At 49.8% G+C, this 27,899-nt stretch overlaps 12 protein-coding genes across 12 annotated transcripts; 5 read left to right on the top strand and 7 right to left on the bottom strand.

Moving 5' to 3' along the window:
• Nucleotides 1-28: 28 nt before the first annotated feature.
• DEU56DRAFT_800949 (P-loop containing nucleoside triphosphate hydrolase protein) lies at nucleotides 29-2,707 on the bottom strand. The gene is made up of 8 exons (XM_041353108.1): nucleotides 2,312-2,707; nucleotides 2,247-2,259; nucleotides 2,069-2,117; nucleotides 1,833-2,019; nucleotides 1,514-1,661; nucleotides 1,382-1,460; nucleotides 1,011-1,320; nucleotides 29-847 (listed from the first exon to the last, which is right to left on the bottom strand). Exons 1-8 carry the CDS (start codon nucleotides 2,566-2,568, stop codon nucleotides 139-141), a joined length of 1,752 nt encoding a protein of 583 aa, XP_041208901.1. The 5' UTR covers nucleotides 2,569-2,707; the 3' UTR covers nucleotides 29-138.
• A 1,625-nt stretch (nucleotides 2,708-4,332) lies between these two features.
• On the top strand, nucleotides 4,333-9,119 carry DEU56DRAFT_912210 (uncharacterized protein; the record flags this gene model as incomplete). Its single annotated transcript, XM_041357382.1, has 10 exons — nucleotides 4,333-4,464; nucleotides 4,522-4,602; nucleotides 4,655-4,767; nucleotides 4,830-4,980; nucleotides 5,038-5,372; nucleotides 5,424-5,473; nucleotides 5,530-6,900; nucleotides 7,075-7,216; nucleotides 7,275-7,465; nucleotides 7,546-9,119. 10 exons carry the CDS (start codon nucleotides 4,333-4,335, stop codon nucleotides 9,117-9,119), a joined length of 4,140 nt encoding a protein of 1,379 aa, XP_041208902.1.
• Nucleotides 9,120-9,282: 163 nt separating this feature from the next.
• Nucleotides 9,283-10,167, top strand: DEU56DRAFT_328872 (uncharacterized protein). Its single transcript, XM_041345694.1, has one exon. It carries the CDS (start codon nucleotides 9,361-9,363, stop codon nucleotides 9,904-9,906), a length of 546 nt encoding a protein of 181 aa, XP_041208903.1. The 5' UTR covers nucleotides 9,283-9,360; the 3' UTR covers nucleotides 9,907-10,167.
• On the bottom strand, nucleotides 10,162-12,028 carry DEU56DRAFT_800986 (uncharacterized protein). The gene is made up of 13 exons (XM_041353109.1): nucleotides 11,944-12,028; nucleotides 11,824-11,890; nucleotides 11,733-11,772; nucleotides 11,643-11,676; nucleotides 11,497-11,588; nucleotides 11,392-11,401; nucleotides 11,297-11,328; nucleotides 11,122-11,152; nucleotides 10,811-11,055; nucleotides 10,529-10,759; nucleotides 10,453-10,477; nucleotides 10,324-10,398; nucleotides 10,162-10,274 (listed from the first exon to the last, which is right to left on the bottom strand). The coding sequence occupies exons 1-13, from the start codon at nucleotides 11,953-11,955 to the stop codon at nucleotides 10,194-10,196; spliced, it is 975 nt and encodes a 324-aa protein (XP_041208904.1). The 5' UTR covers nucleotides 11,956-12,028; the 3' UTR covers nucleotides 10,162-10,193.
• Nucleotides 12,029-12,134: 106 nt separating this feature from the next.
• On the top strand, nucleotides 12,135-12,969 carry DEU56DRAFT_800999 (FAM96B protein). Its single transcript, XM_041353110.1, has 4 exons — nucleotides 12,135-12,321; nucleotides 12,379-12,528; nucleotides 12,578-12,673; nucleotides 12,727-12,969. The coding sequence occupies exons 1-4, from the start codon at nucleotides 12,153-12,155 to the stop codon at nucleotides 12,822-12,824; spliced, it is 513 nt and encodes a 170-aa protein (XP_041208905.1). The 5' UTR covers nucleotides 12,135-12,152; the 3' UTR covers nucleotides 12,825-12,969.
• Nucleotides 12,970-14,670: 1,701 nt separating this feature from the next.
• On the bottom strand, nucleotides 14,671-15,461 carry DEU56DRAFT_755667 (uncharacterized protein; the record flags this gene model as incomplete). Its single annotated transcript, XM_041349938.1, has 3 exons — nucleotides 14,671-15,036; nucleotides 15,087-15,275; nucleotides 15,420-15,461. 3 exons carry the CDS (start codon nucleotides 15,459-15,461, stop codon nucleotides 14,671-14,673), a joined length of 597 nt encoding a protein of 198 aa, XP_041208906.1.
• Nucleotides 15,462-15,699: 238 nt separating this feature from the next.
• On the bottom strand, nucleotides 15,700-17,191 carry DEU56DRAFT_801005 (uncharacterized protein). Its single transcript, XM_041353111.1, has 5 exons — nucleotides 17,169-17,191; nucleotides 16,734-17,090; nucleotides 16,636-16,680; nucleotides 16,371-16,580; nucleotides 15,700-16,289 (listed from the first exon to the last, which is right to left on the bottom strand). The coding sequence occupies exons 2-5, from the start codon at nucleotides 16,764-16,766 to the stop codon at nucleotides 15,900-15,902; spliced, it is 678 nt and encodes a 225-aa protein (XP_041208907.1). The 5' UTR covers nucleotides 16,767-17,090; nucleotides 17,169-17,191; the 3' UTR covers nucleotides 15,700-15,899.
• DEU56DRAFT_801007 (uncharacterized protein) lies at nucleotides 17,017-18,877 on the bottom strand. Its single transcript, XM_041353112.1, has 7 exons — nucleotides 18,597-18,877; nucleotides 18,421-18,542; nucleotides 18,098-18,372; nucleotides 17,866-18,043; nucleotides 17,672-17,812; nucleotides 17,481-17,619; nucleotides 17,017-17,430 (listed from the first exon to the last, which is right to left on the bottom strand). The coding sequence occupies exons 1-7, from the start codon at nucleotides 18,762-18,764 to the stop codon at nucleotides 17,278-17,280; spliced, it is 1,176 nt and encodes a 391-aa protein (XP_041208908.1). The 5' UTR covers nucleotides 18,765-18,877; the 3' UTR covers nucleotides 17,017-17,277.
• A 55-nt stretch (nucleotides 18,878-18,932) lies between these two features.
• DEU56DRAFT_801013 (uncharacterized protein) lies at nucleotides 18,933-20,556 on the bottom strand. The gene is made up of 6 exons (XM_041353113.1): nucleotides 20,149-20,556; nucleotides 20,016-20,096; nucleotides 19,822-19,963; nucleotides 19,658-19,768; nucleotides 19,278-19,607; nucleotides 18,933-19,225 (listed from the first exon to the last, which is right to left on the bottom strand). Exons 1-6 carry the CDS (start codon nucleotides 20,532-20,534, stop codon nucleotides 19,079-19,081), a joined length of 1,197 nt encoding a protein of 398 aa, XP_041208909.1. The 5' UTR covers nucleotides 20,535-20,556; the 3' UTR covers nucleotides 18,933-19,078.
• Nucleotides 20,557-21,445, top strand: DEU56DRAFT_801014 (nuclear transport factor 2). The gene is made up of 5 exons (XM_041353114.1): nucleotides 20,557-20,764; nucleotides 20,824-20,895; nucleotides 20,951-21,055; nucleotides 21,105-21,175; nucleotides 21,227-21,445. The coding sequence occupies exons 1-5, from the start codon at nucleotides 20,678-20,680 to the stop codon at nucleotides 21,258-21,260; spliced, it is 369 nt and encodes a 122-aa protein (XP_041208910.1). The 5' UTR covers nucleotides 20,557-20,677; the 3' UTR covers nucleotides 21,261-21,445.
• Nucleotides 21,446-24,501, bottom strand: DEU56DRAFT_801018 (Dynamin central region-domain-containing protein). The gene is made up of 12 exons (XM_041353115.1): nucleotides 24,178-24,501; nucleotides 24,004-24,121; nucleotides 23,523-23,955; nucleotides 23,250-23,469; nucleotides 22,864-23,196; nucleotides 22,656-22,805; nucleotides 22,493-22,602; nucleotides 22,380-22,434; nucleotides 22,118-22,327; nucleotides 21,997-22,063; nucleotides 21,709-21,940; nucleotides 21,446-21,649 (listed from the first exon to the last, which is right to left on the bottom strand). The coding sequence occupies exons 1-12, from the start codon at nucleotides 24,325-24,327 to the stop codon at nucleotides 21,631-21,633; spliced, it is 2,097 nt and encodes a 698-aa protein (XP_041208911.1). The 5' UTR covers nucleotides 24,328-24,501; the 3' UTR covers nucleotides 21,446-21,630.
• DEU56DRAFT_801020 (uncharacterized protein) lies at nucleotides 24,485-26,096 on the top strand. Its single transcript, XM_041353116.1, has 4 exons — nucleotides 24,485-24,935; nucleotides 25,013-25,140; nucleotides 25,204-25,422; nucleotides 25,478-26,096. The coding sequence occupies exons 1-4, from the start codon at nucleotides 24,923-24,925 to the stop codon at nucleotides 25,967-25,969; spliced, it is 852 nt and encodes a 283-aa protein (XP_041208912.1). The 5' UTR covers nucleotides 24,485-24,922; the 3' UTR covers nucleotides 25,970-26,096.
• Nucleotides 26,097-27,899: the final 1,803 nt, after the last annotated feature.

The following is a 27,899-nucleotide window of genomic DNA, read 5'->3' on the forward strand; positions in this document are numbered from 1 at the left end:
TGCGACATACGTCCGAGTCACTCAACTTGAATGAAGACCATTAATTAGCAATGTATTGATCAGGTATAGGCACCATGCCGGACTCTAATAGCTCTAACTACCAACTTCTTCCCAAGAGACATAGGCATCCTCAAAAACTTATTGTCCCGCCTTTGCCTTTGCCTTGCCCCTTCTGTTGCCTTGTGCGCGCGTAGGCTTATTATCGCTCGCTCCTTCTGTGTGCGGCGTGGCAGCATTCGGCTGCGCCTGCCCGCGTCCACGTCCACGTCCGTGTCCGTGTCCGTGTCCGCCTCCGCCTCCAGCACTCCGAGCTGGGGCGTCACCCGCATCATCCAGGCGATCCACCACATTCAGCCCCGGCGTTCCACGCAGACCCATCAATCCCACCGTGCGCTTCGCAATAGGTGGTGGAATCCACCTCGCCACTTCATTTCCACCCCTTGCACCTCTTTGCGCCGGAGCACCACCAAAAGTACTAGAACCACTGCCAACTTCCGTCACACCCGGCCACCCCAAGCACCGTGCCCACACCGCACCCTGTTTCACCAGCTCTGCAGGGGTCCACTGTAGTTGCTTCAGCCAGGACTTGTAGAAGCCAAGCCAAGCAGAATACGCCTGGCCGATGGAACGATCGTCCAGCTTGAACTTCAAATTGCCGGTATGTTCAAGCTGTGTGAAGGGCGTTAACGGAAGTGAGGCGATCTCTGGCAGACGCAAGAAGAACTGCTCGTCGGGCATAAGAATTAGTATGCCTTCGCCGCTAGCCCCTGCACGCGCGGTTCGGCCGAGGCGGTGGATGTACTGGGCGGGCGAACTGGGGAGGGAAAGCTGTATGATATGGGTTACGCTATATAACGAGGTTAGTACGGCTTGCAATGAAGACAAAGTAGACTGCAGGGGTAAGAAACGGTGTATGCATATCAACATGAAAGAAAATTGATCGGATGAGAGCATGGTTGTTACCCAACGAAGGGACAGAGGATACATCAAGATACTAATATGAAACCCACCTTGGAAAATCCATCCCTCTCGCTGTCACATCGCTTGTAACCAAAACCGCACCCTCTGGGGCGTCGCGGAACTCCTGTGCGGCACGTGTACGCGCAGCCTGTGACATACGGCTTTGGATCTGGTAGATTGGGGGAAGCATAGATTGTGCGTTCGCGGGAGATACTTGTTGCAAAATGCTTGCAACAACGGCCGTCCCACGTGCCGTTGTACAGAAAAGCATCGTCTTTGCTTGAGGACCCGCCCGCTTGAGGAGGGAAACAAGTGTCGGAAGGGTATCTTCGAGGGGCGTGATGAGGTAACTTTGGGGAACTATATTACATGCGCGTCACTTTGTCAGTCTGTTGATAGTTTATGGACAAGATATACACACCATGTTCGTGCGTATTAATCTCGTCCGCGTGTAGCGTGGATATGAAATTATAATTTGGATCTAGGTAAAGTTTTGCGATCTACTCGCCCCACCTATTAGCGTCCGTGAATCCTGCGCACAAAACTCACTCACCCCCTGGATCGCCTTATCAAAAGTCGCAGAAAACAGCATACATTGCCGCTTTGTTACCCGTCTATCAGGCAGGAATGATACGATACGCTCCAAATCCTTGCGAAACCCTTGGTCAAGCAGCCTATCTGCCTCATCTAGAACGAGGACACTTGGGCAGAGGGTGAGCCCCGAAGTGAGGTGGTCGAGGAGTCGACCGGGGGTGGCAATTAGGATGTCGGCGCGAGCAGTGGGAGAGTTGAGACGGGTTTTTTTCAGTGTTTATGCTGCAAATATTAATATTTATCATGATATGCGCCAAGATATGGGGAAGAACGCGCACTTTGTGCCTCCGATAACGGACTGCACGCCGTATGGGTGGTGCGCGAGGAGGGACTTTGCCTCTTCCTCGATTTGAAGTGCCAACTCACGTGTGGGCGCGAGGACAAGAATCTTGCCCACATCTGAGGACATTGATTTGGAGGTGGCGAGCCGCTCGATAGCAGGGAGGAGAAAGGCCGTAGTCTTTCCTAGGTGTGGGGTCAGTCGATGGCTGAACAGTGAATTCATACTGCACACCAGTTCCAGTTTTGGCTTGCACGAGGAGATCAATGCCTGACAGTGCATGCTACAATGTATGATCATTAGCTTAGTAGACTGATTGTCAACAGTACCCACATCAAGTGTGGCGTCTATGGCATATGCTATCGCATCAGCTCAGCCGCATTATACAGTGTGCACGAGACTGACCTTGGACATCTGTGAGAAACCTATGTGATGGCCTGTCAACATGGGGAGAAATACAAACTATATGGAACATACTCATGTTTGATTCCAGCCTTGGATAGCTTCGAGATGGGCGCATCTGCAAACCGCTTCGACGTGAAGTGCTTTTTTTCTGCAGCCATGACTGTAGAATTTGAACTTGTGCTATGGTCTGGGGTGGGTACGACGGTTTTGAGGACTGGTACTGGTAAAGGTTGAATGCGAGCTTGAGTGGCGGCCATTGACGCGCGTCGTGGCAAGTGGGTCCTTTGTGCGTTGTTCATCGATCGTATCAAACAAAATCTAGCAAACATATAAAACACGATTTTCTTATCCTCGTGTTTGATTTTTCAAGTTTCTGTAGACCTCAGCACTGTAAAAGCCCTTGAAATGAACGTCTCAGTTACTGTTGACCTTAACTTTTGACCTCGTAAATTTGCTTCCTCGTTCAGGTTGTCGAAAATAACGCGTATCCCAAACACGCGTTTCATCTGCTTACGTTACCATTTTAGGCTGCCTTATGAGGGTACTACCCCTAGGTCCCTTCCATTGAACTATGTCCTCAACTCATTGATATATTGTTTAGTTGTCGCGAAACAGGAAAATGTCACTGCATTCACTTCCCACAGAGACGATCTGCACCATCCTAAAGGCTGTCTGGATGTCATGATGACATTTCCTGTAGTTACATGCCGCCTGCAGTTCCCTTTATCAGGACATGCACCCACCTCGAGTGTTTGCAATTGACAGATGCGAATAGTATCAGACCTTGCCGCATCCACTCCCAATCACGTTTGAAATTGGACTGTCCTGCCCTTGGGATCATTCATGTCGAAAAGAACGTAGCTTTCAACGCTGACTCGGACCACCAGTGGTTGAAGAACAACCTGACATGTGTTGAATCCAAGATTATTACATTCTTATTCTATCCAAACTATGAATCAGCAGCGGCCCGAATTGCTCGGGCTTTGAAGTCAGTACCACAGTGAATACCTTGCCTCACTCTCGACAACTCCACGGAACCGCAGATGATCAGAGGCATAGACACTCATCACATTGTATGACCGGAGACTCCTGAGCGCCAGAGATATTCACGTGGATGACTATGTCGGGTTCTTAAAGATGAAACTGTATATGGCTCCCGCGGCGTTTGGGCGTAGATCCACCATGATTTAGAAAATACAGGGGGCATTTGACGAGCCCGACCTGCTGTGTCCATCTCAAAAAGTGTTGAGCCTGACGAGTACCACAGTTTGGGCCAGATAGATTCATTGGAGCTTCTCAGCGTGAGAGGTAACGCGGTGGTTAGGGCCCTGTTAGATAGGATTAGCTATGGGTAGTGAAAATAACTGGACAGGGAACCATCTCTCCGGCTGTTTAATCATGCATGGTGATTGATGCGTGCAAGCCTGATATACCTCCTCTCAAAACAGTTGCAGTTTCTCTGTATTGGTCAGAGTGACTTGCAAGTGAAAACGGCGAATCAGCCAGTTCAGGTATGAGAGGCCAAAACAATTTTCCACATACAAGGTGACTTCCGGACCGGATGTGCTGAAGGGCCTGAGCAACCCGCATAAGGCCTTGAAAGCAGAGATATGTCGACGTATTCGCCCGCATACATGGGAACCAGAATACGACGAAATGCACACTGGGTGAACTTGAGGAAATGTCAGAACCACAATAATATCCTCCAGGAAGGGGACACGCTATGCAAGTTATGTACAATTATTCAACCCTTGCCAAGACCACAGCGTGCTCGAGGCTGGATTGCATTGATGGCGCCAGTCTGTAGAGTATAGTGACCAACTGAGCATGCAATTAGTTAGACAGACGAATGAAGATGGCCATTAATATTCCTTCTGATTCGATGTTCTTGGTAACTTACTGCTATAGATACTATCGGGGCGCCACAAGACAAACAATGAATAATAGATGAAGTGTGGGAAAGTCCTGCAGCCTCATTGAAACAGTCGCGTTTGCTCAACGCCCCAAACGCAACTCGTTCATCCATTTCACCCTTTGTTGTCATCTTCACCGTCGTCTTACACAACGAGCACGTTTACTTGCGCATATTCAAGATGTCTACGACCAGGTTGCACCATCACCCATCTCTCCCCGCCCCCGTCGTCCACGCTGGCTACTCTGCCCACCAGTCCAAGTCCCATGTCCTCGCCGGCGTGCAGGACGCGTACTGGAGCGACGATGATGCTGTATGCCTTATTTTTTCTATAAACCATCTATTGTCTTATTTATCTACCGATCCCCAGGATGATGCAGATTGTCCGCTCTGTCTGGAAGAGATGGATATTTCTGACCTTAATTTTAAGCCGTGTGTCTGCGGGTACCAGGTATATCCCCTCACTCATTACGTATTAGGTAGTTGCGCTGAGCCCCACTCAGATATGTAGATTCTGTTGGCATCACATTAAGCAGAATCTCAACGGCCGCTGTCCCGCGTGCCGCCGTGAGTACTCCGACGAAACTGTCCAATTCAAACCTATTGCGAAAGAAGAGTGCGTCCCGCCCTCGCAATTTACTTCTAAAATTCAATATAGGCCTTCCTGATGTATTATAGCCATAAACGCCTGACTCAGCAGAAGAAGCAACGTGAACGCGAGCGCAAAGAACTTGACGCCATCGGTAGGCGCCATCTCGCTAATGTCCGCGTCGTCCAGCGTAACGTTGTATATGTCGTTGGTATCGGTCCTCGATTTGCAAAGGAGGAGGTATGTTACACCTCTCATCTGACCACTTCTCCCCTCCAATGATACTCTTCGACATAGCTCATCCCCACCCTTCGTTCGAATGACTATTTCGGGCAATATGGCAAGATATCCAAAATTCTACTTGTCAAGCGTACACCCTCAGGGGGCGGTGCGCCAATTGTAGGACTCTACATTACGTACCATCGGCGCGAAGATGCCGCACGTTGCATCTCAACCGTTGACGGCGCCCCAAGCCCAGGAGGAGGTCGAGAGGTCATGCGTGCCAGCTATGGGACGACCAAGTATTGCATGGCGTTTCTCCGCAGTGTGACATGCACTGATCACACCTGTATGAATCTGCACGAATGGGGAGATGAGAAAGACTGCTTTACGAAGGAAGATCTAACGACACTGTACGTGTGGATTTTCGAAACGTTTTTGTAGCGTGGCTTACCCGTTTCCAGGAAGCATACCATCAAGGACACAGAAAGCAGGGGGACCAAGAACGGGGATGGTACGTCGTGTGATCACGCAATTATTTATGTCTCACTCATGCATTGCTTTTTTCAGGCCTCCCGCGCACTGCAGCATGGGCCAAACCCGCCACTCCGACGCCCACTAGCACGACGTCTACTGTTACCGTTGCTCAGCGTCCCCGACGCGGTGGTCAGCGACAAGCGCGTACCCCACGCCCTCAGCACGATCGCAAGGCTGGCTCAGGCGGCGGAGGCAGTACGAAAGCACCCTCCATCGCGTCTTCGTCTCGGCCCCCGACGCCCGCTGTCTCTACGCGCCCTCCGACGCCCCCTGAGGTCAAGACTCTCCGGGTCAAGTCGCCGCCACCACTTCCGCCGACGTCGCCCTCCCCGTCAATGGCAGTTGACTCGGATGATGTAGGCTCTGGCAGTCAGGATGTACCACCTAGTCCGGCACGCCCACGCTCCACGGAGAGTGTAGACAGTACACCAGCTGCACCTGCCTCTCTGCCACCACCAGGTTTACCAGATGCCCCTCCTGGTCTTCCGCCTCCGACTCGTACACCTAAGGCGGACACTGCTGCTGCGCCAGTCCTCCAAGCACCACAGATGTCTATGGGAAGCTACCAAATGTCTACCGCTGCACAAGCGCTACTTGATGACGTCAAAGCGCGTCGCGAGACAGTGCTTTCGAGCACGCAAGTGAGCGTCTTTCCCGATTTCGATCGCACACTACGCATGCTCTCGGGGAGTGATGGTGGGTTCAGTTTCAATCTGGACCCAAAGCTTGCAGACGTAGATGTGAATGCGGATGGAGAGGCAGTATTGAACGCACTTGAAGCGGAAGCACGCGTGCCTTTCGCCGGTGGCTTTATGGACGCATTCCCTGCGCTTAAACCACAAGCACACCCTCACACACACCCAGTGCCAACTATGTACCCGCATAATCCCGCCCGCTCCATCTATGACCCCCACGCAATGCGCGAGAGCTATCTTGGGTCGTTCAATCCGTTCGGAGAGACGGAAGGGTCTTCGACTGGTGGCGGTGCGCGTAGCTCGCCATCGTACCCCGATGAAGAGCGGAAGGTTTCAAGATTTGGATTCGCGCGTGGGAGGCAAGGTTCAACAGCTGCGAGCTCGCCTGTGCACGTGTCATCCCCATTGAGTGCGAGTGATAGCCATCACTCGTTTTTCACGGCTTCAGAGGCTCCTGCGATGACGTCGTCGCATTGGAATCTTGGAGGACATGGGGAGTATGCAGGATATGCCACCAGTTCTCCGCTTGTGCAGCAAGCGCAGACGGTGCAGTCGCCTCCGCAGCAGCAGCACGCACAGACACAGACACAGTCCATGCGCTTTCAGCCGTTTGACACGAGCGTGAGCGTGAGCGAAGCCCAACTCCGCGAGTTGATACAGTCGAGCAGGGAGCGTGCCAGCTCGATACAGATGCATAACGCTACAGCTGGTAGGAGACTTCTGTTTGTGTAAGCTGCTGGACTACACATTGACGATTTTTACCTTTCTTTCTTCACTTCACTTCACTTCATTTTTTTCTTCAATTTGATTCACTTTGGTTCACGTGTATGCTTCTTGTATGATGATGCTGTCTGTTTTGTTGCATTTTTGTTGTCGGTTTCAGATCAACCTCAGTACCAGTTTGCGCCTTTCAGTGATCCCGCAATCATGTCAGCACGTTTCGCTTCGCCCGTATTATCCTCCGCAAGTCCATCGTATGATGGTAAATCAACAGTTGCGACCCCGGCTCCAGTTGCCGCGGCCACGTACGGTCCCCCGCCGGGCCTCGCATACCCAAATAGTGAGTCTCTTTCTTTTGTTCAGGGGAGGGAGTCCCAGGTCAGAGTACCGAGCGCCATGCTTGCAGTGCGCAAATTCTACCACCGGCCATGAGAGCCTCCGGGACCTTCGCATTCGGCACTGCATTATCTGCGTCTTCTCTTCACAAGATTATTTCGATTCCCCTTCTTTCCCCCCTCCCTTTTCCCCTCCCTTCCCCGATGGTTTTAGCCTTGGTTAGATGCATGCTGACTAACGGTTGCTCCCCCCCTCTTTTTCTTTCAACCGTCTGTTCGTTCGACAATTTCGCTTTTAGTCACTCCTTCCGTTTCGTCTTCACCATCGCCAGTGCCCGCACTGTCGTCGGCTGATTTCCCCGCTCTGAACGCCGATGTGCTGCCTCCGCCTGATGCACAGCCTGCTGAGGCACCATCACCCGCCGAAGCCAGTAAGGAACAGGCCAAAGCAGAGCGCAAGGCGGCGAAAAAGGCGGCGGCAACGGAACGTGCGCTTGAGCGACAGAAGGCTGCTCAAGAGAAGGCGGCTGCCAAGGCCACTGAGAAGGCCCGGATTGCGCAAGAGAAGGCTGTGGAGAAGGAGAAGTTGGCGAAAGATAAAGAAGAGCGAGAGAAGTTAGCACGGGAGAAGGCGGAAGCTGAGAAGGTAGAGAAGGAGAGGCAGGCACGGGAGAAGGCGGCTGAGGAAGAGAAGGAGAGAGCTGCCGTGAAGGAGAAGGAGAGGCAGGCCCTGGCTGAAAAGACTCAAGCCGAAAAGGCGAGGGCAGCCCAGGCCAAGGCTCAGAAAGCCGTGAAGTCTGCATTGGCGGTCAAAGCCACGAAGTCTGCAGGCTCCTCTAGCCAGGTGCCTGCTACTCTAATTGCCAAGCAATCCTCTGCTGCACCCAAGGCATCCGAACCCATGGAACAGGCACCCATACTGTCCAAGATGCCGAAGAAGAATAAACCCATCACTCGTCCAATCAAGATCCCGAAGGAGGATGAGATTGCTCTTGGAGATACCTCAGCTGCACCATCGACTTCGGTTTCAGAGGCTTTGAATTTTCCACCTCCCAGGACCACAAATACAGTCGTCTCTAGCTCGAACAACTCGAGAGCACAGTCTGTGGACACATCCTCTCCTGTGCAACCTACGTCACTTGCTGATCTGATCGACGACATTGACGTGAGGAATCCGAGCATGGATCTTCCTAATCATCCTTTCTTTGATATTGCAAAGATCAATCCCGCTGCCAAGATGCCTCTTGAGTATGGTCCTCTGGTGCATGCGTTGTCTGCCCTTTCTGTGGGCGGCGGGTCATTCGCTACCAACATGCCTTCAGGCTCCATCGATAATGCCGTGTCCTCATTCCAGCAGCTTTTGGAGACACTGACACAAACTATTTCCGACCTCCTGCGCCTGCTTCCTCGGACGACGTGGGATGACAGCTCTTCATTTGATGGCGTGCTTCGTGATATGCTCAAGGGTGATGATTTCTTAGACGACGGTGGCGATGATGCAGCTGGAAAAGAAGACGAAGTCGCTGCGTTGACGCTCGCCCTTGAGCGCCGAGCCCGTTGGATGGAAGTGCAGTTGTCCAAGCTCGAGGAACTCCATCGCGACATCAACACTGCCGCGGTACGCGCTGTCCTCGCATTCAACGACAGTGGCTGGGATCGTCATATATTCATGCCTCGGGTTGGCAACACCCTCCACCGCTTCGACAATATTGGCATGGCAGAGCAAAGTGGCAAGATGAGGCCCATGACGGTGGACGAGTTGGAGAAGAAGCTGCAGGTGGCCAAGGAAGCTGCCATATTTGCAGAGACTGAGTTCCGGGAGGCGATGGAGAAAATGCAAGCTGTGAAGCCCGTCGAAGTTGACAGCTACTGAATAGGCAGGAAAGCATATGGTAGTTTGACCAGTCGTACTGAATAATACGATGAGCATTTGGCTTGCATCATTGCATGTGGGTTCACGGAGTGATATTCGTCACGTGCATCGAACGCGCCCAGACACGCCTAGAATATCATGATGTTGTACGGTATGATGCGGCTGACCATGCATCTCGAGATCATCATGTTGAGGTGATTAATCCACACTCTCAGGCTGTTTGGCTTACTCGCCGACTGACATGGCTGGTCACAGCACACAACGCCAAAAGCAACTCTCTCGGCTCGCTATCATCATCATTGTTGTCCTGTTCGCTGCTGTGCTGGCACGCCAGCTATTTTCAAAAGCAAACCTCCATAATAAACACCCTCGTGCGCGCAGCCCTCAATCTATCATCGGGGGACGCTGGAAAGCCGTGCGGGCGTCGCTGAACTTACCTCCTCTTCTTGACACCATTAACCCATCCGCTGCTATCCTGCCCCCGTCGACGCCACTTCGCACCGGAAAGCTCCCCTCGCGCTTCGATCTCCGTCGGAAGCGCGCCGAAGCAGACCTTCAGAGTCAGAGCAGGCTTCACCTCGCTGCAGATGTGAGAGATGCACCCCGCGTATCAGTGGAAGTACTAGCTGCGTCATTCCGCCGCATTGCAGCTGCTGAGAAAGAGATGGCAGAGACGCGAGGAAAACATGAGAAGTCGGGACAAAAGGCACGAGTCCGGAGACGTATCGAGGACTGGCAGGACCCAACAAATGTAAAAGATGTATTGACTACTGTCACGAATGACTAGATGATGCTCGCAGTTGACAATCGTACCAGCAATCGAACAGACATTATACGATCGATAAAGTAGCACAGCGACGATTACTATCACTCCTCCCTGGCCGGAACAGGCTCCGCGCCATTGTCTGTCTTGCTCTTCCTCCACGTAACAAATTCATCAAGCAATGACGGCCAGGCCTACAGAGTTCAGTATACGCCTAATCATCGCACAATATAATGTGACGTACCCCATCAGCTTCGTAATCGGTCAAGGAAGGGTCCACAGCACGGCAGAACTCGTGGACCTATGGTGCATCAGTACGTCACATGCCAGATGATAGAAGCACCCACCATATTCCAAATATCTTTGTTTGCACCTTTGTATGTGCCTTTCTCCTGCATGGCAAGATCAGTGACATCCGACGCAGGGGTGAGAGCGACGTACGGTCAAGAAGGTATTCAATTCCTTGATGATTGGATATCGTGGAACAAGGAGTACCGACCACAGCGCCGTAGCCGTCTATAATTGGGAGTGATAAGATATATGGTTCGCCGCGGACGCAGCACTCCTCACCTCTATGTCGATGTTTCGTGCTTGTCTGAAAGGAATTATTGGAAGAATTGCCTTTCGGGGATAAGTAAAAACTCACGGTGGCTTCGCAAGCGTGAAGCAAAACTGATAGAGATCTGCGAAAGCAGCCTTGCGGTCAGAAGCGTATTCCCTGTAACGAGTTCGGTTGTAGGGCTCTCTTGTGTTCGCACCGCCACGCTTCTTCGCTTGACTTGAGGTGGAAGCCGAGCGAGCAAGTGCTTGCTTATCACAAATAAGAAGATCGTCAAGCTCTCTTAGCGCTAAGGCTAGAACTGGCAATGAGGAGATTCTGATGCATTCAATTATGAAATAGCAAAGCAGAAATAAACCAGAGACTCACTCAAGTAAGCCCATTCCATGCAACCATTCTTCCCTCGTGTACTTGCCCATTTCGCTACACTTTAGCTGCCACGCAAGGATAAGGGGCTGTGCACCCTCAAGTGGTATCTTGACCTTCTCACATAAGTTGACTAGTCCCCCTGGTCCAATTACATCGCGGTCGTCTTCATCGGCAAAAGAGTCAAACAGGACTTGCGCCCGCTGAGGGGTATACGGTTCGGTGGTGGCTTCTTGGAACGCTTTGGGCTAGAGTAGCAAAGGAACGACATTTACGTCAGAGGTGTATAGACGATGGTTAGCGGTTGCACGTACCGCCACCTTGTTTGTCTCACCTGCTTCGTCGCTGCGAGCGGGCGTGTTAGAGACGCAGCAAAACAAAGACGAAAGGCGCATGAAGAGATGTCGTTAAAGACGTCAAGGTCGAGTCGTGAAATACGATTGATGCGTCGTGGCCGTCAGGATTGAAGTGTACTAAAGGCAGACTTACTCGTTCAATGCAAACCTAGTTGAGGTGAGTTTCTGCACGTGATGGAATGGTATTGTTATAAAAAGTTGGGAAAAGGATATTGGCCGCAGGCTTACATCATCATTACTTCTTTCGTGAACGTGGCGAACCAATAGCGAATAATTTGGGCGTAAGGAGGCCTTCTATGAGTTTACTACAGCATACAGGACCGGAAGACTCACACATTCGTCGTATTTGCGCCACCCTTTGTTGCTTTCGCTCTTGATGTTGCATTCAATCCGGTGTTTCTGGTTTTCTTTTGGGGTGGAGCCACCTGCGGAACGGTGAGTAAAGGAGACTGCCCAACAGCCCGGATAAGCTTGCGCACATCTACACCATCCACAGAACTGCCTTTTACAACCCTATTCATGGCCTTTATTATCATCATGACGGAACATAGTGGGAAGACAAGACGCACGAGGCTCCGGCGCTGACTTCACTTGCTGCTGCATTTTTACCTCCACATTGCATTTCAATTCATGGGAGTCACTAGTATTATGGGAGCTTACCGGTCCGCGTCGAACTCCGCGTCGAACGAGCTGGGGCCCCTCGAGGATCTGCGTCCGCACGTTTTCGCTGATGAATGGCTGCGTTAATGACGGACAAGTTTGAGAGTGAACAGGACTTGCTTTAGGTGGCATATTCAAGTGAGAGTGCCAGACTGGAGAAACAATTGAAGAGGGCGTATATTAATGGCCGCTCAAAGGGTAAAGGTGTAAAGGGAATTATTGGCGCGTTCTCGACGCGTCACACTGCGTCACGACACGTGACAATGTGACACTCCAACACGCGGCGGGCGCTTTGCAAGATGCCGTTTGATCTTTCATAATCTTCTATCATGAACGGAGAAATCTTCAACGCCAACCCAACTGTTTACGCTTTATCAAAGCGCTCTACCCGTAAATCAAAATTTGAGGCTGGGCAGTCACTATGGATTGACGAACAGTATCAACCCGAGCTCAGTAGCGAGTCTGAAGTTGAGCCTATCGACGAGGATGAGATATTTGGTGCGTTTCAGGCCTTCTTAACTCCTAAACTCACCTAAATCACACACACCGCTACAGACTTGATCCGCTCTATCGCAGATCCTGAGCATCCTAACTCTCTCGAAGAACTCAGGGTAGTGTCAGCAGAGCAGATTGAAATGGGTGACAATCATATCATGGTCGAGTTTACGCCCACCGTACCTCACTGTGGGATGTCGACGTTGATTGGCGAGTGCTTGTACTTTTCTTTGAGAATTTGTCTTAACCAACTGCTCAGGGCTGTCCATTCGTGTGCGATTGATGAGAAGTTTGCCCCAGCGTTTCAAAGTGGATATCCGAGTGAAGCCAGGATCCCATCAAAGTGAACTTGCAGGTTAGCAGCCGTTCTTCTATTCCTCCTTGATTCTTTTTGACAGCATGCCTTAGTAAATAAACAGTTGAATGATAAGGAGCGTGTTGCTGCTGCTTTGGAAAACCCTGCCCTGGTGGAGACACTAGAAAAGTGTCTAGAACCTGTCGGGTGACATGACAGCCTGTAGCAAGTACCAATTCTTTAAGTGATTTTGTGACAAGTTGTATCTATAGTTTTTATCTTACAGGATTGTAGCACCCTTTGTTCTTCTTAAGTGCAGCCGTGCTGTTCCCAATATAGCGATTCCCTTCCCCCTAGTAAGTGATTTATGACCGTGTTAGTACATGATATTTCTCTAGGATACTAATTTCCATGGCTTCTTCCCATCGGCGGCTCGGCCTACATCCCACATCCCCATCAGGTTTCTCCGGGCGCTCCCATCGTGTCCAAGTTCAACGTCATGAAGCTTTCCGTGGACAGGCGGTCTGATGTAGACATCAGCGTCGTCGTCGCTCATGTTATCTGGTGGTCTGCCGTAAAATTTTCTTGCAACAAGGCGTACGCCCACAACTAGATTGCACGTTACGAGAGACACGGAGCGCTTTTGGAGACCGACATGATCAGGTGTAGTTGTAACCTGCCACCAGATCTATAGCAATGCCAATAGCGGCTGGCATGCTGCGGGCTGGACAAGCGGCCCCAAAAATGGACACACATGAAACAGTCATGCCAATGGAGGCCCGAGGGCGTAGATTTTATCGTCCGCTGTCTTCGCGTCAATCGTACCCACAAGAGCAAGAGCGGTGCAACAGAAGTATCAGGTCCGCGGCGCGGTCAATTATTTACCTGCCACTGTCGACGAGATGCACTGGGCCGTTGGCTTGCTCAAAATGCGACACACTGCCCCCCCTTATGGCCTGAGGAGATATGCCACGCCGAACCGGGCCCGTTTTTGCGGCTAATCGACCTTCACATGCCCAAAGGGATAACTAGGGTTGAACTGCGTGGCAAGGACGTTCGTCCGGAGGTATAATGTGCATCCCAAAAATATACCTGCGGGCAATCCTTTACTATGTAAGTCAGTCAGGGTTGGCCTAGCCGAGTTCACCTCGTCACAGGTTGGAGACATACGTGTCGGAGCATGCAATGACTGCCGCAAAACACTGCTGCCGCCACATCTTCCCACCAGCATTTCCGTCACTTGCAGCTAATGATCGCGAGCAGACAGGAGCAGACTTAGCTAATGGTCGAGGCTCCTGCCGTTCAAACGTACCGGATCATAAAGATACCGACAGTGCCGCCAGGGGTTTTCAGCTCGATTTCAACACGGACATGATGAGCAGAGGTAGCCGAGCGCTCAAGTATTTCACATTGACGCTTCAAATTTCAGCCACGGGCAGGTTGCCTTCAGGCTAATGTGTCTTCACAAACGAACACGAGTCTAGTCCTTGAAGGGATCCAACGCGAATTGGGGGGCTGGTGGCTAGCCTTCCGATCATTATTCTTGGTCACAATCGTGTATTTCAAGTGTCCATAAAAGTAGGGCTGCATTCGACTACGTTCAATGAGCTAGCTTAATTTAAAATCAAACTGGGCAGTGTACCATCAATATCGACGCGTAAGGGAACGTTATGGCGGCTCGCTCAGAGCCGCCGGGCCATGTAAGTCTTCCGGTACAGCAAAGCATGCACAGGAGGTTTCCCCAAACCAGAAATCCCGTTCTGAGGACATGTCACCCTTTCTTAGTATGTGACCAAATATTGTAATTGAATCGATTATAATGTCGTGTGCCTAGGATAAGTCAGTCCGTCTGAAGATGAGGATCATATTGATACAGTGGTGGTTGTGGTATAAAAGAGCTACATTTGTGCAGAGTGAACGAAAGCATGCAACAGATTGGGGTAAGAAGGGAGAGATAACCTAAAGACTAATCCGGTCAGCGTGTTAAGTAAGTGTATAGTGTTCAAATGAAGTCAGGAAACGAAAAGAACAACAGAGAAATGACGAGAATCTGGTTCTTAATCCTCAAGAAGAAAATCCCAATTAATGCTCCTTTCCGGTAATTTCTTAGAAGTCGAACTGAAAATGCGTTTCAACGTTTCTTTGGGCTGGCTCTCTGGAGCGTTGGTGTGAACGTCCCACATCCTGAACGTCACGAGACCACGGGTATCGACCCACACTTCATCTCCGTCCCAATTGTCATCCATCGACATTGCTTCATTAACTCGGCAATTTGCCATCAAGCGGTTGACAAAACCAGCTGAGAAAGATGGTGTGCCCGAGCAACGAATATGACCCCGGAAATCCGAAGGCAACCAAACGGTCACGTTGGAAGCGGTGGTGCGGATGTCGAGGAAAAACTTGCAGCGAGGCACAGAGCGGCACTGTTGGTTCGTTTAGACATGATACAACAAGGTCAATAGATGGTACTGACAACTTTAAGCTTAATTGGCGACATCTCGGTACTGATGAACATGGCCAGACGGTGGTCGACTGGTTGGTTGCGCGCACGATAGTGCGGTAGCGCCAGCGAGATATCAATGGGTTTCGGTGTCTTGAGCACAAAGTCATAGTCGCTCAGAGCGTTGTAGTGAATCTTATGAGTGCCAGTCGGCTGAACCCTCTATGTAACAAGTCAGTTACTTGCGCATAAACATAGAAATAAAGCTTGTGTCGTACCAATAAGCGAATCTTTTCAAGTGATAGTGAACTCTAAGGGAGATTTCAGCTCGGTGTTTCACTATCTTTGAAGAAATGTGGGACTGACCTCGGAGTCGGTTGACATTGAACAACTGGAATAACTGGACATGACGAGGAAATTATGGACTGACGGACAAAGTACGGACACGGACGAGAATACGAAGTTGGGCGTCCTTGGGTCGGAAACACTCCAAGGCTCTGCATATTTAAGGATTTGGGAAGGCGGTCACCCATACGTTACCCAGAGAGTCATGATCCTACGAATCGTTTCCTTTATGCCTTATTTGGGTAGCCTTGTATTCGGAAACAAAAAAGCGCGCTTGCAATCTTGTCCAACCCGAAGGCGAGAACAATCGGTCTTCTACTTCGGTTCGACAATGTACTCCGCGTGCCTCGCCTGTGATCCAAACACGTGTCACATCATCGGATAGTAGATCTCCCGTACAACAATGTCCATTACAAGTACAAGTTTCACGATTTACACTAACTTGAATACTAAGAGCTGTATCCTGACAGCGCTGAACCAATACAATACAGATAACTGAATTCAAGAACTGCCCCCACCGCCCCCCAACGCCGACCTAGAGGACCCTAGACGCCGTTGAAAAATCTTCCGCATGCCACGATCCATCCGAGACCAAACCCTATCATTGACATCACCCTCCGTTCTCAGCCTTAGCTCAATCTTTCCTTCGGCGTGGATGAGAACTTCGTCATCATTTTCGAGCCCACATGATGAACCAAGCTTGATGAAACCTCTGCGCATGCGCTTGTTGAAAGCACGACCGCAACAAATTTGTCTCTTCCGACGGAGACTTTCGTAGTCGTTGATGGACACGGTGCCCCGGAAAGAGGGGGGTAATATGATTTTCACACCGGCTGAGCATGCGAAAATATACAGGCGAAAGAAGTGATTCTCTGCACCGGGTGTACGAAACTGGAGAAGCCAAGATTACCAAATCCAGTCATTTCATTATTGGTCGGTCACCCAAGTGACCACCTGGTGGGATGCACTTACAACTTCGGCCTTGATGGATCCAGAGCGACTGGAAAGAAACGCTACCGATTTGGCAAACGGACGGGCGTCACACGGGAATGGTGAGAGCATGACTAGCCTCGCGCGGATATGTTGGTTGGTTTCTGACGTTTGGAAGACAAACTGATCACCAAAGACGGCATCTTGCTTGCGAGGGAGAAACTGCTCGGTGACAAATACTGTATTCTCTTCCTGAATCGACAGTCAAGTCACGCAACAACACTTGGCATTTTCCATCCAAACTTACCTCTGTGGTGGTTGATGCCGATACAGCGCTTAAATTACTAAGGAGCTGCGTAATGCTGTGTTATCATCAGATCGCCTGCGAGATGTCGATAGGCTTACCGACAGTGGTGGGGTGAGCCTGCTCATGTTCATAAGATGGATAGTGAGTGTATCATGGCACCGTTAGGACGCGTCAGGTTTATATACAGATTCGCCTGGCGGTCAGACAAAGCAGTTCAACTGTGGACTACTGCACAGTGGACTGATCGCCACTGGAACAAAGGCCACTGTGGCACTGGCGCTAAGGGTTCTGCAACAGCACAAAGGAGAAACTTCGGGTGTCCTGACACGTGTTTGGAAACCTGCTCCCTGACAGTGGTCCACGGAGGCACTCGATTTTCAACCACACAACCGTTCAACGCCAATGAGTGTACCACTTGAACTAGGGTCAGTGGGAAAGGGTATTGTGAACCAAATCTGAGGGTCAAACGAAACCGAATACACGTTACCCACACAGCTCCTGTAGTAGCCGGGAAAATGGAAGGGTGTCCTCACATCGTGTGTTCGCTTCCAATTCGCTACCTGCCGAAAAGCATAAACAGATCATAACGTACAATACATGTCTGTGACATCCAAGCCAAAATTTTAGATAGGGATAGTTGGCTTACAAAAGGGGCTGATCCTCTTCTTCAGAATCTGAAACAACTATGTCATCACCATGAGAATTTTGCTGCACGATTGTCGAGGTGGAGTCTTTCCTAGCCTTGTTATGTCGAGCTTCGGCAATCAGCCGTGTAAACTCCCCTTGATTATTCAACTACAATTTGCAATGAGCAGTCTGAGCAATAGAAGGAACGGAAGGCTTACTATGTGAGCTGCCGTATTATCCACAAGATGTCTTCGCTTTCTACCATCTTCCCATGTCTTCAATTCATCGCGTAATACTTTCGTGTTCTTCCTGTTAGATCCAGACTTATCCAAATTGGCGTTGAAAATCATAACCCAGCTGACACCCGTTGAGAACTGCGGATTTGATTCAGAACCAAGAAGTCACACACCGTTGATGTCGAGCAATCCACATTTTTCGGTCACCGAGAATGGGTAAATTATGAGCGTGTAACAAGTCTTTGATTTGTTTGTCCTTCAATACGTCATAGGAGGCTTTGGGTATGCGCTCCGTTGCATCGTCCACGTCAATCCTTCCTCCACGTTCTTTTAAGCGCGTTACCGACAGAATTAAATGAGCGCTCACCCGTTATCCCTGCTTTTTCCTTTTCGTGAAAATAAATTTGTCCACTGGCCTTTGGCGTCTGATGTCGCAGCACCGGATGTATTAGACATTTTTTTCTGGCATCCCGAGTCTATATGCGTGTTGATGTACTCCATGACAATAGACACGTTGCAGATAGGACAGTTTACCATCTGACCTCCTGAGTACGAATTGAGCACTAGTACTATGCTACGATATAAAAGGACGCGCAAACCTTGCATCATTTCTTCCTCTTGTGGATCCGACGAAGGCTCCATGTCTTTCCTTCTTGAACGCCTAGACTTACTGGGCAGCGGGGAAGATGTAAGCTGGCTTGAATTGGAAGGACCAGGAACCACAACGACATCCGAGTCGGAAGACTCTAGGCTAATACGCCGCTTGCGCTTCATACCGTTTGTCAATGGGGTTTTTGACCGGCGGGGTGTTTGCTCTTCTCGACTCTTTCTAGCACGGTCTTGCTCTTCACGGGAAAGCCGGAGGATAGTTGAGCTGTACCGGTTCAGGCCGCGCCCGCACAAGAAATGATAGCGGGCTCACCGAGCAGTTTTCCATGCACTCACTGCTTCCTCAAGAACTGGATTTGTCCTAAATTGTCCCTCACTTGTCAACTTCCTGCAGCTTGGACACTCTGATTCTTTGACAATGTGTTCACGAATACACTACCAGTAACATTCAGATGACAGACTGTATGAGAAAGGGGGTCAAGCACCCACAAGTGAGCAAAAGCAGTGCCCGCAGGCAAGCGTTACGGGTGCGTCATATAATTCGCCGCAAATTGTACACCGCAGGCTCGCATCCAATTGACGCAAGTCTGGCATAGGGAAATCGCTGGGATCTGGGATATTTGTGGAAAGGAGAGCTTGAACGTTATTGGTGGGCATGCAGCTCGGTTAGAAGAAAGTTTGAACTTCGTCGTAGAGAATAGATGTCAAGAATGATAGGATACTAGAAGACTTCGACCGAATGTTCCAAGAAGATGACAAGACAAGAAGAGGTTCTGGCAGTAGAACGCGTATGGTCGCGTAATCACGCATGTGACCTGCGTGACTTCTCGCGTTTTGAGTCACGTTGCTACTGAGTCTGACACGACCATAAAGTACGAATGTCCATCAAGAAATGAGTGATACACTATTATACATGCAGGTGGGGTGGGTATATAAAAGTACAATATATATCCGCGAATGAATCCAGTGAGTCAGAAAATGCCTTCGAAATCATACATCTCTTTTCCATCGTCGGGCGAAGCAACATTCCGAAGGAGGGGGTCAAGAGACGTCAACTCATCCTTGATTCCATTTCGAGCAACCTGGTCCAGCTCCTTCAATAGTGCTGATGTTATTTTCTGTCATATTGCGTTCAACATCCATGTTTTCATCTCATTCAGAATGTGTCACCTTGAATTTCGTGTCCACTTTCAGGAGCATATCTCCCATCCCAGGCGTCCAGCTAGGTGGCGGGCTTCCGAGGGCACCGCCGTAACCACCATGTACATGTGCGATACCCCACAAGCTAGAGTCATCATCCACTTGCTTCACATTAGAGTCGGCGCCGGAGAACAGATACGAAACGCCAGGATGTGGTGCGAGAAGCCCGAGAGGTCCCATCATGTGTTGCCCAGAGTTTGGAAACGGAGAAGGCCCAAGTATTCGCGATATTTTGTTGTATACTTCCGAAATAACATCCAAAAGGGAGAGAAGGGTCTGATGATAGTCTAAAGGAAATGGCTGAGAATGTTTCAGCTGATGACACACTATCAAAACCGCGGGTAACGCACTATATGAGGTGAAACAAGATATGATGTTTCCGATCCATCCGTATATGGTACAGTGTATTCAGCGAAGCCGCCAGCAGCCTGCCGCTTTGTGACTTTGGACCGGAATAACCGCTAGGACCCACAGTAAGCAGTGAGTGACCCTGGGTTGTCGGAGAAAGGCTCACGATCTTTGGTTGTTTGTCAGGCTCCTCCTTCGCCTGGTCATATTCGTTCATAGTGTTCATCAATCCGCGAAGAAAGTCTTGAACTTGAGGTATATCTAACAGATTCGAGAGCGACATTGCAAGGATAGCAAACCGATACGTCCTGTTGTACAAAAACTCAGTCAAAGATCACTCAATGAATCCGCTTTCTCCACCGTTTGCGCATGGCTAAGTTATTGAATGCCTTGTCCAGTTCAGTCCTAGACATCATGATCGTATGGAACCAATGGCTTCTCCTAGGGGCAGTCATGAGATCTATGAAGAATTGTACGAGCAGACCTAACACACCCTTCATGAACATTTCGCATGTAAGTCAACGTGATGATCCGTTTCTGCACCAAATCTCGGAGATATTCGACAGAGGTTCCCTGCGCAATGACCGGTGTGCCATTGCTCACCACCGTAGCACTAGATGAAAGTGTATCAGAGTGAACAGACTGGCCATCCCATTCTCTGCCGGATGCAACAATCGTAGTTGGAGTCGAGACCGAGGTGTAAGCGACGCTGGTGGCTGAAGATATGCTGCCCACCGTTGCTGCATTACCAGCGCCATTTGTGGGCTTAAACGACGACAGCAAATTCTGCGCAGAACTCTTCCTGCGCATGGTTGGACGAGATGACTCTGTCATTGGTGGACTGCTTGGCGGAAGGGCAGCCTGGAAAACAGTCGCCATCTCGTGAGTGAAGAATCACAGCCGAAACGTTGATAACCCAAATAGGAAGGTTATCGATTGCAACTTGTACTTGGCAAGTTTGCTCACTTTGCCCTACTACCACCATCTCTTCAATCGTTTGTGTCTTCAGTTCTTGAAACACGATGGATATCGTTTCGATAGCAAAGAACTTCACTGAGTTCTACTACTCACAATTCGCGGCAGGCCGGCAGAATCTGGCCCCTTTGTATGTGAGCACTCCATGTATTTGCAACTGTCCGGTATTCAAACGCTTTTTGACGACTTCTAGCGGCCACACTCCATGCTGACATGGGAGGGCAAACAGTTCCAAGGTGGAGATAACATTGTCGAGCATCTGAGTGTAAGTTTGATTGTATTTTAACACATATACCTCATCGTTCTTCCGTATGGTTCAGGAGCTGCCCTTCCAAACGGTGGCCCATAAGATCAGCACATTTGACGCGCAGCCGTCATCCCTCGACATGAGTACTCTCTTGATCAATGTGACAGGACTGCTAAGGGTTCGTCCTCTTGTCGATCAATCGGATCTAGTTGCTGAAGATGATGTAGGTGGACGGTGACCAAGAGTTGCAGTTCTCCCAGGTGTTCGTGCTAGCAAAGGAAGGCGGTTCATTCTACGTGTATGTTCAATCCAACCTGGTGCTGGGACTTCGCTCAGAAATCTTTTGCAGGCTCAATGACATGTTCCGGCTCAACCTCGGCTGAGGCACCATATCATAAATCTGGCAGATGAGACAAAGATCCCCGGACGTGTAATGGAGGACGGAAGCTTATATCGTTTGTAACCCGTAACTTATCACATCGCAAGTAGATCAGACTGTTGGTTTTGGAAAGATCGTCGTATCGAACACCTACAAGCGGGATCAGCAGAACACGCGCTTAACCGATCAACATTCAACACTAGTGCGCACGCCGGCGTATGATATGAAAAACCGTAACAATAGGAAGCATGAAATCTAACACCAGGTAGAACATATGTGTAGAGGGTATTAATACTAGTAGTCAGCCCTGGACATCAGCACAACAGCCACGAGGTCGTACAAAACTGCACCAAACCTCCCCATAATACATGGGTCTAAACCCCAGCAACGATCCTACACGACAAATCAAGATTAGCACAGCGTCAAGTCTGATGGAGGAAGATCCGACGTACTCCTCAGCCTTGTTCAGTGCCGTAACCATACTGACAACCTCCTTCCGGCGATTGACGACAAAGTCACTTTCCTTCATCAGATCATCGAGCACTTCAGGTTTATACAACTCTTGGAGAAGCTCGCGTTGCAAGTTCTCTTTCGCGTGATTGACAAGCGTTAGCACGATAGCCTTTGGTACCATATCAATCATTTCGCGCTTGACGATGTTGAAATACGAGTGGATCAGTAGCTCTGAATAAGGAAGTCAGATTGATTGTGGAAGTGAAAATAGTATGAAAATGACGCACTGATAACGTCAGTCTCCATTGTTTCCCTCTCGCTGAGAGCAGACAAAGGTCTGATCACCGCTGGAGGCTAACAAACGCGAATATAAGTTGCAGTATGTTGAGGTATATGAGAAGAACGCACCGCCTCCATAATGGGACCAGCCTTCTTTGGTTGCCCCTTCTTGGCTGAGGAGAAGAACGAGCCAAAGAAACTTGCCTCCTCCTTCTTGGGATCAACATCTAAGTCACGGTTGTTGTTGATTGCACCTGGGGGAAGCTTCCCTGACTTGGCGTCTGGGACAGGCGTTGGAGGCTTGTTGGCGTTCAGTCTATCTTGAACTATCGACAAAGCCTGTGCAGCATGTATGAGCGCATGAAATGTTATCAAAGTCGCATGAACTTGCCCTGTGTCCATTAAGGAAGTCGGGGTGAGTCGTGTTGACATAACATGCTTGCATCCTGACGACCAAGTGCATAAGAATGTAGAAAAATGTAATTTCAGCCGTTATGGACGTACGAAACCATGTCAGTCACAAGCTTCGTAGTGGGATTCATCGCAGTCTTGAAGAAATTAATTACAACGGAGTTGAAGCGCTCGCGGAGCGCAGGGAAACGTCTGAAGGCTTGCTGTACGGTCCCGTTAGCACATCATTGCAATCTTGGGTCGCGTGAATACGTACGATCTTCTGTAGCAGTTGTCCAAGAATGCGAATGAGTTCGTCATATACGAGCTGGCAACATTTCACACTCGGCTCTTCCAGTCGCTTGATCTGTTGCTTGACGATGATTTCAAAGGCTTGCGTGCCAACAAAAAGTGATGGTGTTTGACCCTGCATTGCGGAGAAGTTTTAAGCAACAGTCTCTGTGTTACACGAGTAACAGACCCACCGAAGAATTGTACAAGATAGTTCGGATATCTCCATCCTTGACCTGATCGAAAGGGTCGATGCCCTTCACACCATTGTTGAACAGTTCATGGAAGACGAAGCTGATTCGGGCACCACCGCTCAACTCATTCAGCGAGAGGTCATTGGTGTTACCGTCAATGACTGTCCGGAATTCGTTTGTGAACTCTGTTATGACTGAAAGGACTACGTTGCCAGAGGATGCGTCACCCATAGGACCGCCCAGGGTAGCCAGCTCAGCAGTGTATTTTTGAAGCTGCTGGCTTATACGGGCCTTGATGTCGGGCAGAGTGGCACGAATGTGCTGCATCAGAATCTAAAACAGAAGGAAGGTCTTAGTGACGCATGAAGAGTGATCGAGGCACGCACCATGTTCAGCTTACGGGCAAGGAAAGGCGTCCCGCAATACTGGGCCTTCCCTTTGTATGAAGGGTGTAATTCGAAGAAGCTGCGCTCCCCCTCCAATGCAGCGCTGATTGTCTTGGATGTGTCAATGTCGCGTTGCCCGCGATTTACCACTGGCACATATCCTAAACGCAACGGAATGACGCGCCCAGCAAGGATGTCCACAACGTCCGTTCCTTGGTCCCTTTTGACGCGTTAGCCTCGAGAACTACACCGTTCATCTAAGCATAGACCTACATCAGGTCGACCTTGGTCAAAACACCAATCGTTCTCGTTCCTTCTGGGTCAACCTCCCGAGCTAGCTTCAAACCATCGGAGTTCGCCAAGTCCGTATTGGCAGCGGTGACGGCCAGGACAATACATGCTGGTCGTGAGATATACTTGACCAGCATGTCCTTGATCTGCTTTTCAATGTCTTTGGGTTGGTCTCCAACAGGGACTTTGGTTAGACCGGGCAAGTCGACGAGAGTGAGGGTAAGGACATTGGGAGAGAATATGCGCAGATTGATGGGTTGCGGTGAGATACCTGCATTGCGACCAGTCTTGGCTTCTGTATCTCGAACGATTTCGGCACGGATTTTGTTGAAGTCATAGAACTTTTCGCCAGGAAGATGCAAGAATTCGCCCCACTCCGATTCGTTCGCCTGCTTATCACTGCCGTTTAGTTGTGCTGTCACAGGAGTCAGCTTGTTGGACTGAGCTAAGGAAGGAAGCATACAATTTGGTGTGCCATTCGGCTGCGGCGTAGTTGCGGGACGATTAATGAGTTGAAGGACGAGTGGTCGCCGTGTCACGATACCAGTTCCACGAGGAAGGAAATCTCTCCCAACAATGTTCTAATGTATTAAAATGAATGAAGCACTTGATATGCGTCGAACGTTGTGGTGCGCACCTCGAGCACACTACTCTTACCACTACTTTGACTTCCAAGCACACAAATCTGTGGTAGGTCTATTTGGGATGCTGAGGAACCGACGGCGGAGAATACGTCTTGTAGTTTGTTAATGACAGAAACGATTTCTGAACCGAGACCTGTTGACATGATGGGCAGACTAGACGATAGACAAGGGCAAGAATATGGCAGAAATGAACGAGGTAGACCAACTTGTGCTGCGAAACACGCAGTAGGCACACCCTAGCCGGGGTCACAGCCACAACTCCAAACCAGAACAAATTTCCTCTTGTCGCTCGTCGCCCGCAACGCTGTAAATTTGCTCCGTGCTCATTCTCTAGCTTTCCTGGGTTTTAAAACCTAACGGTCTTAGGTCTCCTGCCTGACAACTCACTTGTCGTGTCTCTTCTTGCACGCGCTCGCATGTTCTTGTTGCTTCCATTCTCTCGCTGTCTTGCTGCTTGATTATCATGATACCTGCGCACCGTTACCCTGTTTCGTACAGCTGCAAGCCAGTAGCAGCTGAAGATGGCTAGCTAGTTGGGCCAAAAATTGTTCAGAGTTATCAGGACCTTGCTTGCGACGCGTGCCCCTTCGTCAGATGAGTCGTAGCGTGACGTACTTATCGCGAGGATGGTGGCATGGTATTCTTATCGCAATTGAGTCACCTTGAACAATATAATACTTGTGCCCCTTTCAAGCTTCTATTTACCCAACCACATAGCCCCAGCCCCACAAGGGCCTCATGGCTATCTTACGTTCGTGCTTTGAAATTTGAATAAATACTCTGACAAACTTGTAACGACCTTCATCTTGACTTCCACCGTCATGGCAGAGTGCAATCAATGTGACCGTTCATTCCGTTCCACTCAGGCTTTATTTGCCCACTGTCGCGACAAAGATGACCACCCATTTTGTGAGGATTGCGACAGATTATTCTCGACTTTCACTGGACTGGATCAGGTGCGCATTACGCATATTGTCGTTTATATTCGAAAGCGCCAACTCACGCATGTTTCATGTCAGCACATGCAAAACGCTGCGGTGCACCGCAGCGACAGTGACTCGGATGAGAATGCGTCCGAGAGCGATGACGACGACGACGACGAAGAACCACTTTGCGTCGGATGCAATAGGTGGTTTGTTGACTTGGCAAGCCTTTATCAACACCTTGCTGCCAGCCCAAAGCACAATTGGTGCTTCATATGCTCGCGCGATTTCGCCACCCCAACTTCGTTGGACCAGGTAAGCCCGCTCTCGCCTCCACGCCTTATATATTAACGAAGATCCTGCCGCGCAGCACTCATCCTCCCCTGTGCATAGGGGTCTGGATTTCGAGTGTCCTCTCTGCCCGAAGAAGTTCAAGACCGCCTCTTCTATTGCCCTTCATATTGAGTCGGGAACGTGTCACAATATCTCACGAGCCCAAGTGACCGCGGCAGTCCACGCACTCAAGATAGTACCTACGATTTCGATCTCTCGCCGCATAGAAGGTGGGGCGCCACGCGTCGTGTCTTACTATGTAACAGAACGCGCATTCAACGGCGTTGCCTACGAGTGCTATCTTTGCCACCGTACTTTCCGTACCTTGGGAGCTCTGAACTCCCACATCAACTCTCCTGCGCATGACGCGGATGAGTTCAAGTGCCCAAAGTGCAAGAGGAAGTACAAGTTGGTTTCAGGCTTGATGCAGCACATTGAAAGCGAAGCGTGTGGGATCGCCAGGTTCCAAGCGGTGGAGGACTTCACGAAGAGCTTGGTTGACCAGTTTTTGAAGCGCTTGAAACTCTAACTTCGATTGGGAAGGATTTTGGCCGGGTTTCAATTGATGTCGCTGCGGAACATGTACTATAAGTGTAACATACATGGTGTATTTTCACGAGCAAGTGAATCAGAATCGGTTTGTTTCTTTGTCTCACTACTGAATACGTTTTGCCTAGAGCTCACCTCCTACCAGTCGACAACAGTTTCGCGCGACACAAACACTGAATTTATTTGTGACAAGTGTCCTCGCTCTAGTGAGTTTTAGAATGGTCTACCATTCTTTCCCCACTTACACATTGGTGATTTTACTTGTCGATCTTGAGAAGCAAACTTCAAGTTCGTCGGGCGTGTAAAGTTTGTTGTGGGGCGTGGCGCACCGCCGCATCACGAGCAATTCCACTTGGCAAGGCAGTGTACTAACGATTTACGGAGTTCATGACGATGCAGAGCAAGCAAGGCGGCCTGTTTCTGCCGTCAAGCAATGCTGTAAACTTGGCTTGGTCAACCGTCAGTACTTCATGGCAAGTCTGCTCTTTGAGTCTTTGAAAACTCTCATGTGAAACCCGTACTATCTATGCATTGCAGCCGGGGGCTGGCATAAGTAAATTGCTGATTGCCATGATAGGACTGGTGTGGCTGCCTCAGGTGTCTCTTCTGCCTTAATCTCCTCATCTCTAGCGCTAGAGTCCCTTGGATACTCCAGGCTGTATAAAGCATTACACATACCACTATTACCCCCGTCATGAAATTACTCCAGCAACGGAGTATCAGATGTATATATTGCACTGGTACCGTGGCTTCAGGCTGTCAGTTCTCAATCATCTCACCATGCATCGTTGCATCTAATAGATGCTCTCCGCATTCTCTCGAAGAGGTATTCCAGTGTATGTGGGGTTATATAAATGGATTGGATTGCAACCCACCTGATGCGTGGCCACGATCTGTCCGCTCACCTACGTGAGATGCACGGAACTTACGGCTCAGGCAAAATGCTCGAGTGAAAATGGCATCATTGTGGTGGAGAACTCAACAAAGAGAGCCTCTCGTGTCATACGAAAGAGGCCCATATGAGAGTTGTATACTTCTGCGAGTGCGGGAGGCCGTTCTCGCGCAGAGACACTCTAAGTAGACACGAGAAAAACTGTTCAGTGACAGTAGTATACAGATGGGGAGTAAATTCATGACTAGTCTGACATACGTTTTCAGAGGGGGGACTTTGACGTGGCTACGCCATTCGACTTGGCCGTGGTAATATAAGCCTCGCCTACATTGGGGGGGGGGGGGGCGGTTCTTAACATGGACAGACGCAGATGATTCTTCCTCGAGTCGTCGCAGTAACTTTGATGGTATTCGCTATGCCATGACCCCAGTTAGTGTTGTCACGGACTCATGATTTGGGATGTATACACCACTACCAGAGAGGAGACCATGTCAATGAAAGGTTGACAAAACAGACTCGAAATCCAACTACATGCTGTGTATATCTGGAAGGCCAAGCAAATGGCAATATGGCACCTAGGATATCAGCACAATTCAGTGCCAACCACGCTTCACAACAGAAATTACATACACTGAGATACACTCCGGTCCTAAGGGACTAGCCGTTGCCTCTGTCGCGAATTAATCGTATTTTCATGTTGTTCTTCTAACGTGAGACTCTACTCACCTAGACCAGTTCTACCTATAAAACAATTCTTAGTAGGATGACTGCTCCAGTGACGGCATTAACCCTACCTCTTGTAGGGATGTCAGTGCTGGAAGTACTATAAGGACACCAGCCATTCCCCCAATCGTACGTGACCCCAGCAAGGGTCACAACTACGAAACCGCAGCCAAGGTTAGATCGTGACATCACCGTCATCATCCGACTGGCTCTCCACGAGCCTACAAATACCTGCCAGTACGAAATGAATTGATCAACGCCCACCAACTAGGATAAGTTGAGATCAGGGTCATAT

This window comes from Suillus clintonianus (genome assembly GCF_016758775.1).
Source record: "Suillus clintonianus strain FC179 chromosome Unknown DEU56scaffold_31, whole genome shotgun sequence".
Classification (NCBI taxonomy): domain Eukaryota; kingdom Fungi; phylum Basidiomycota; class Agaricomycetes; order Boletales; family Suillaceae; genus Suillus; species Suillus clintonianus.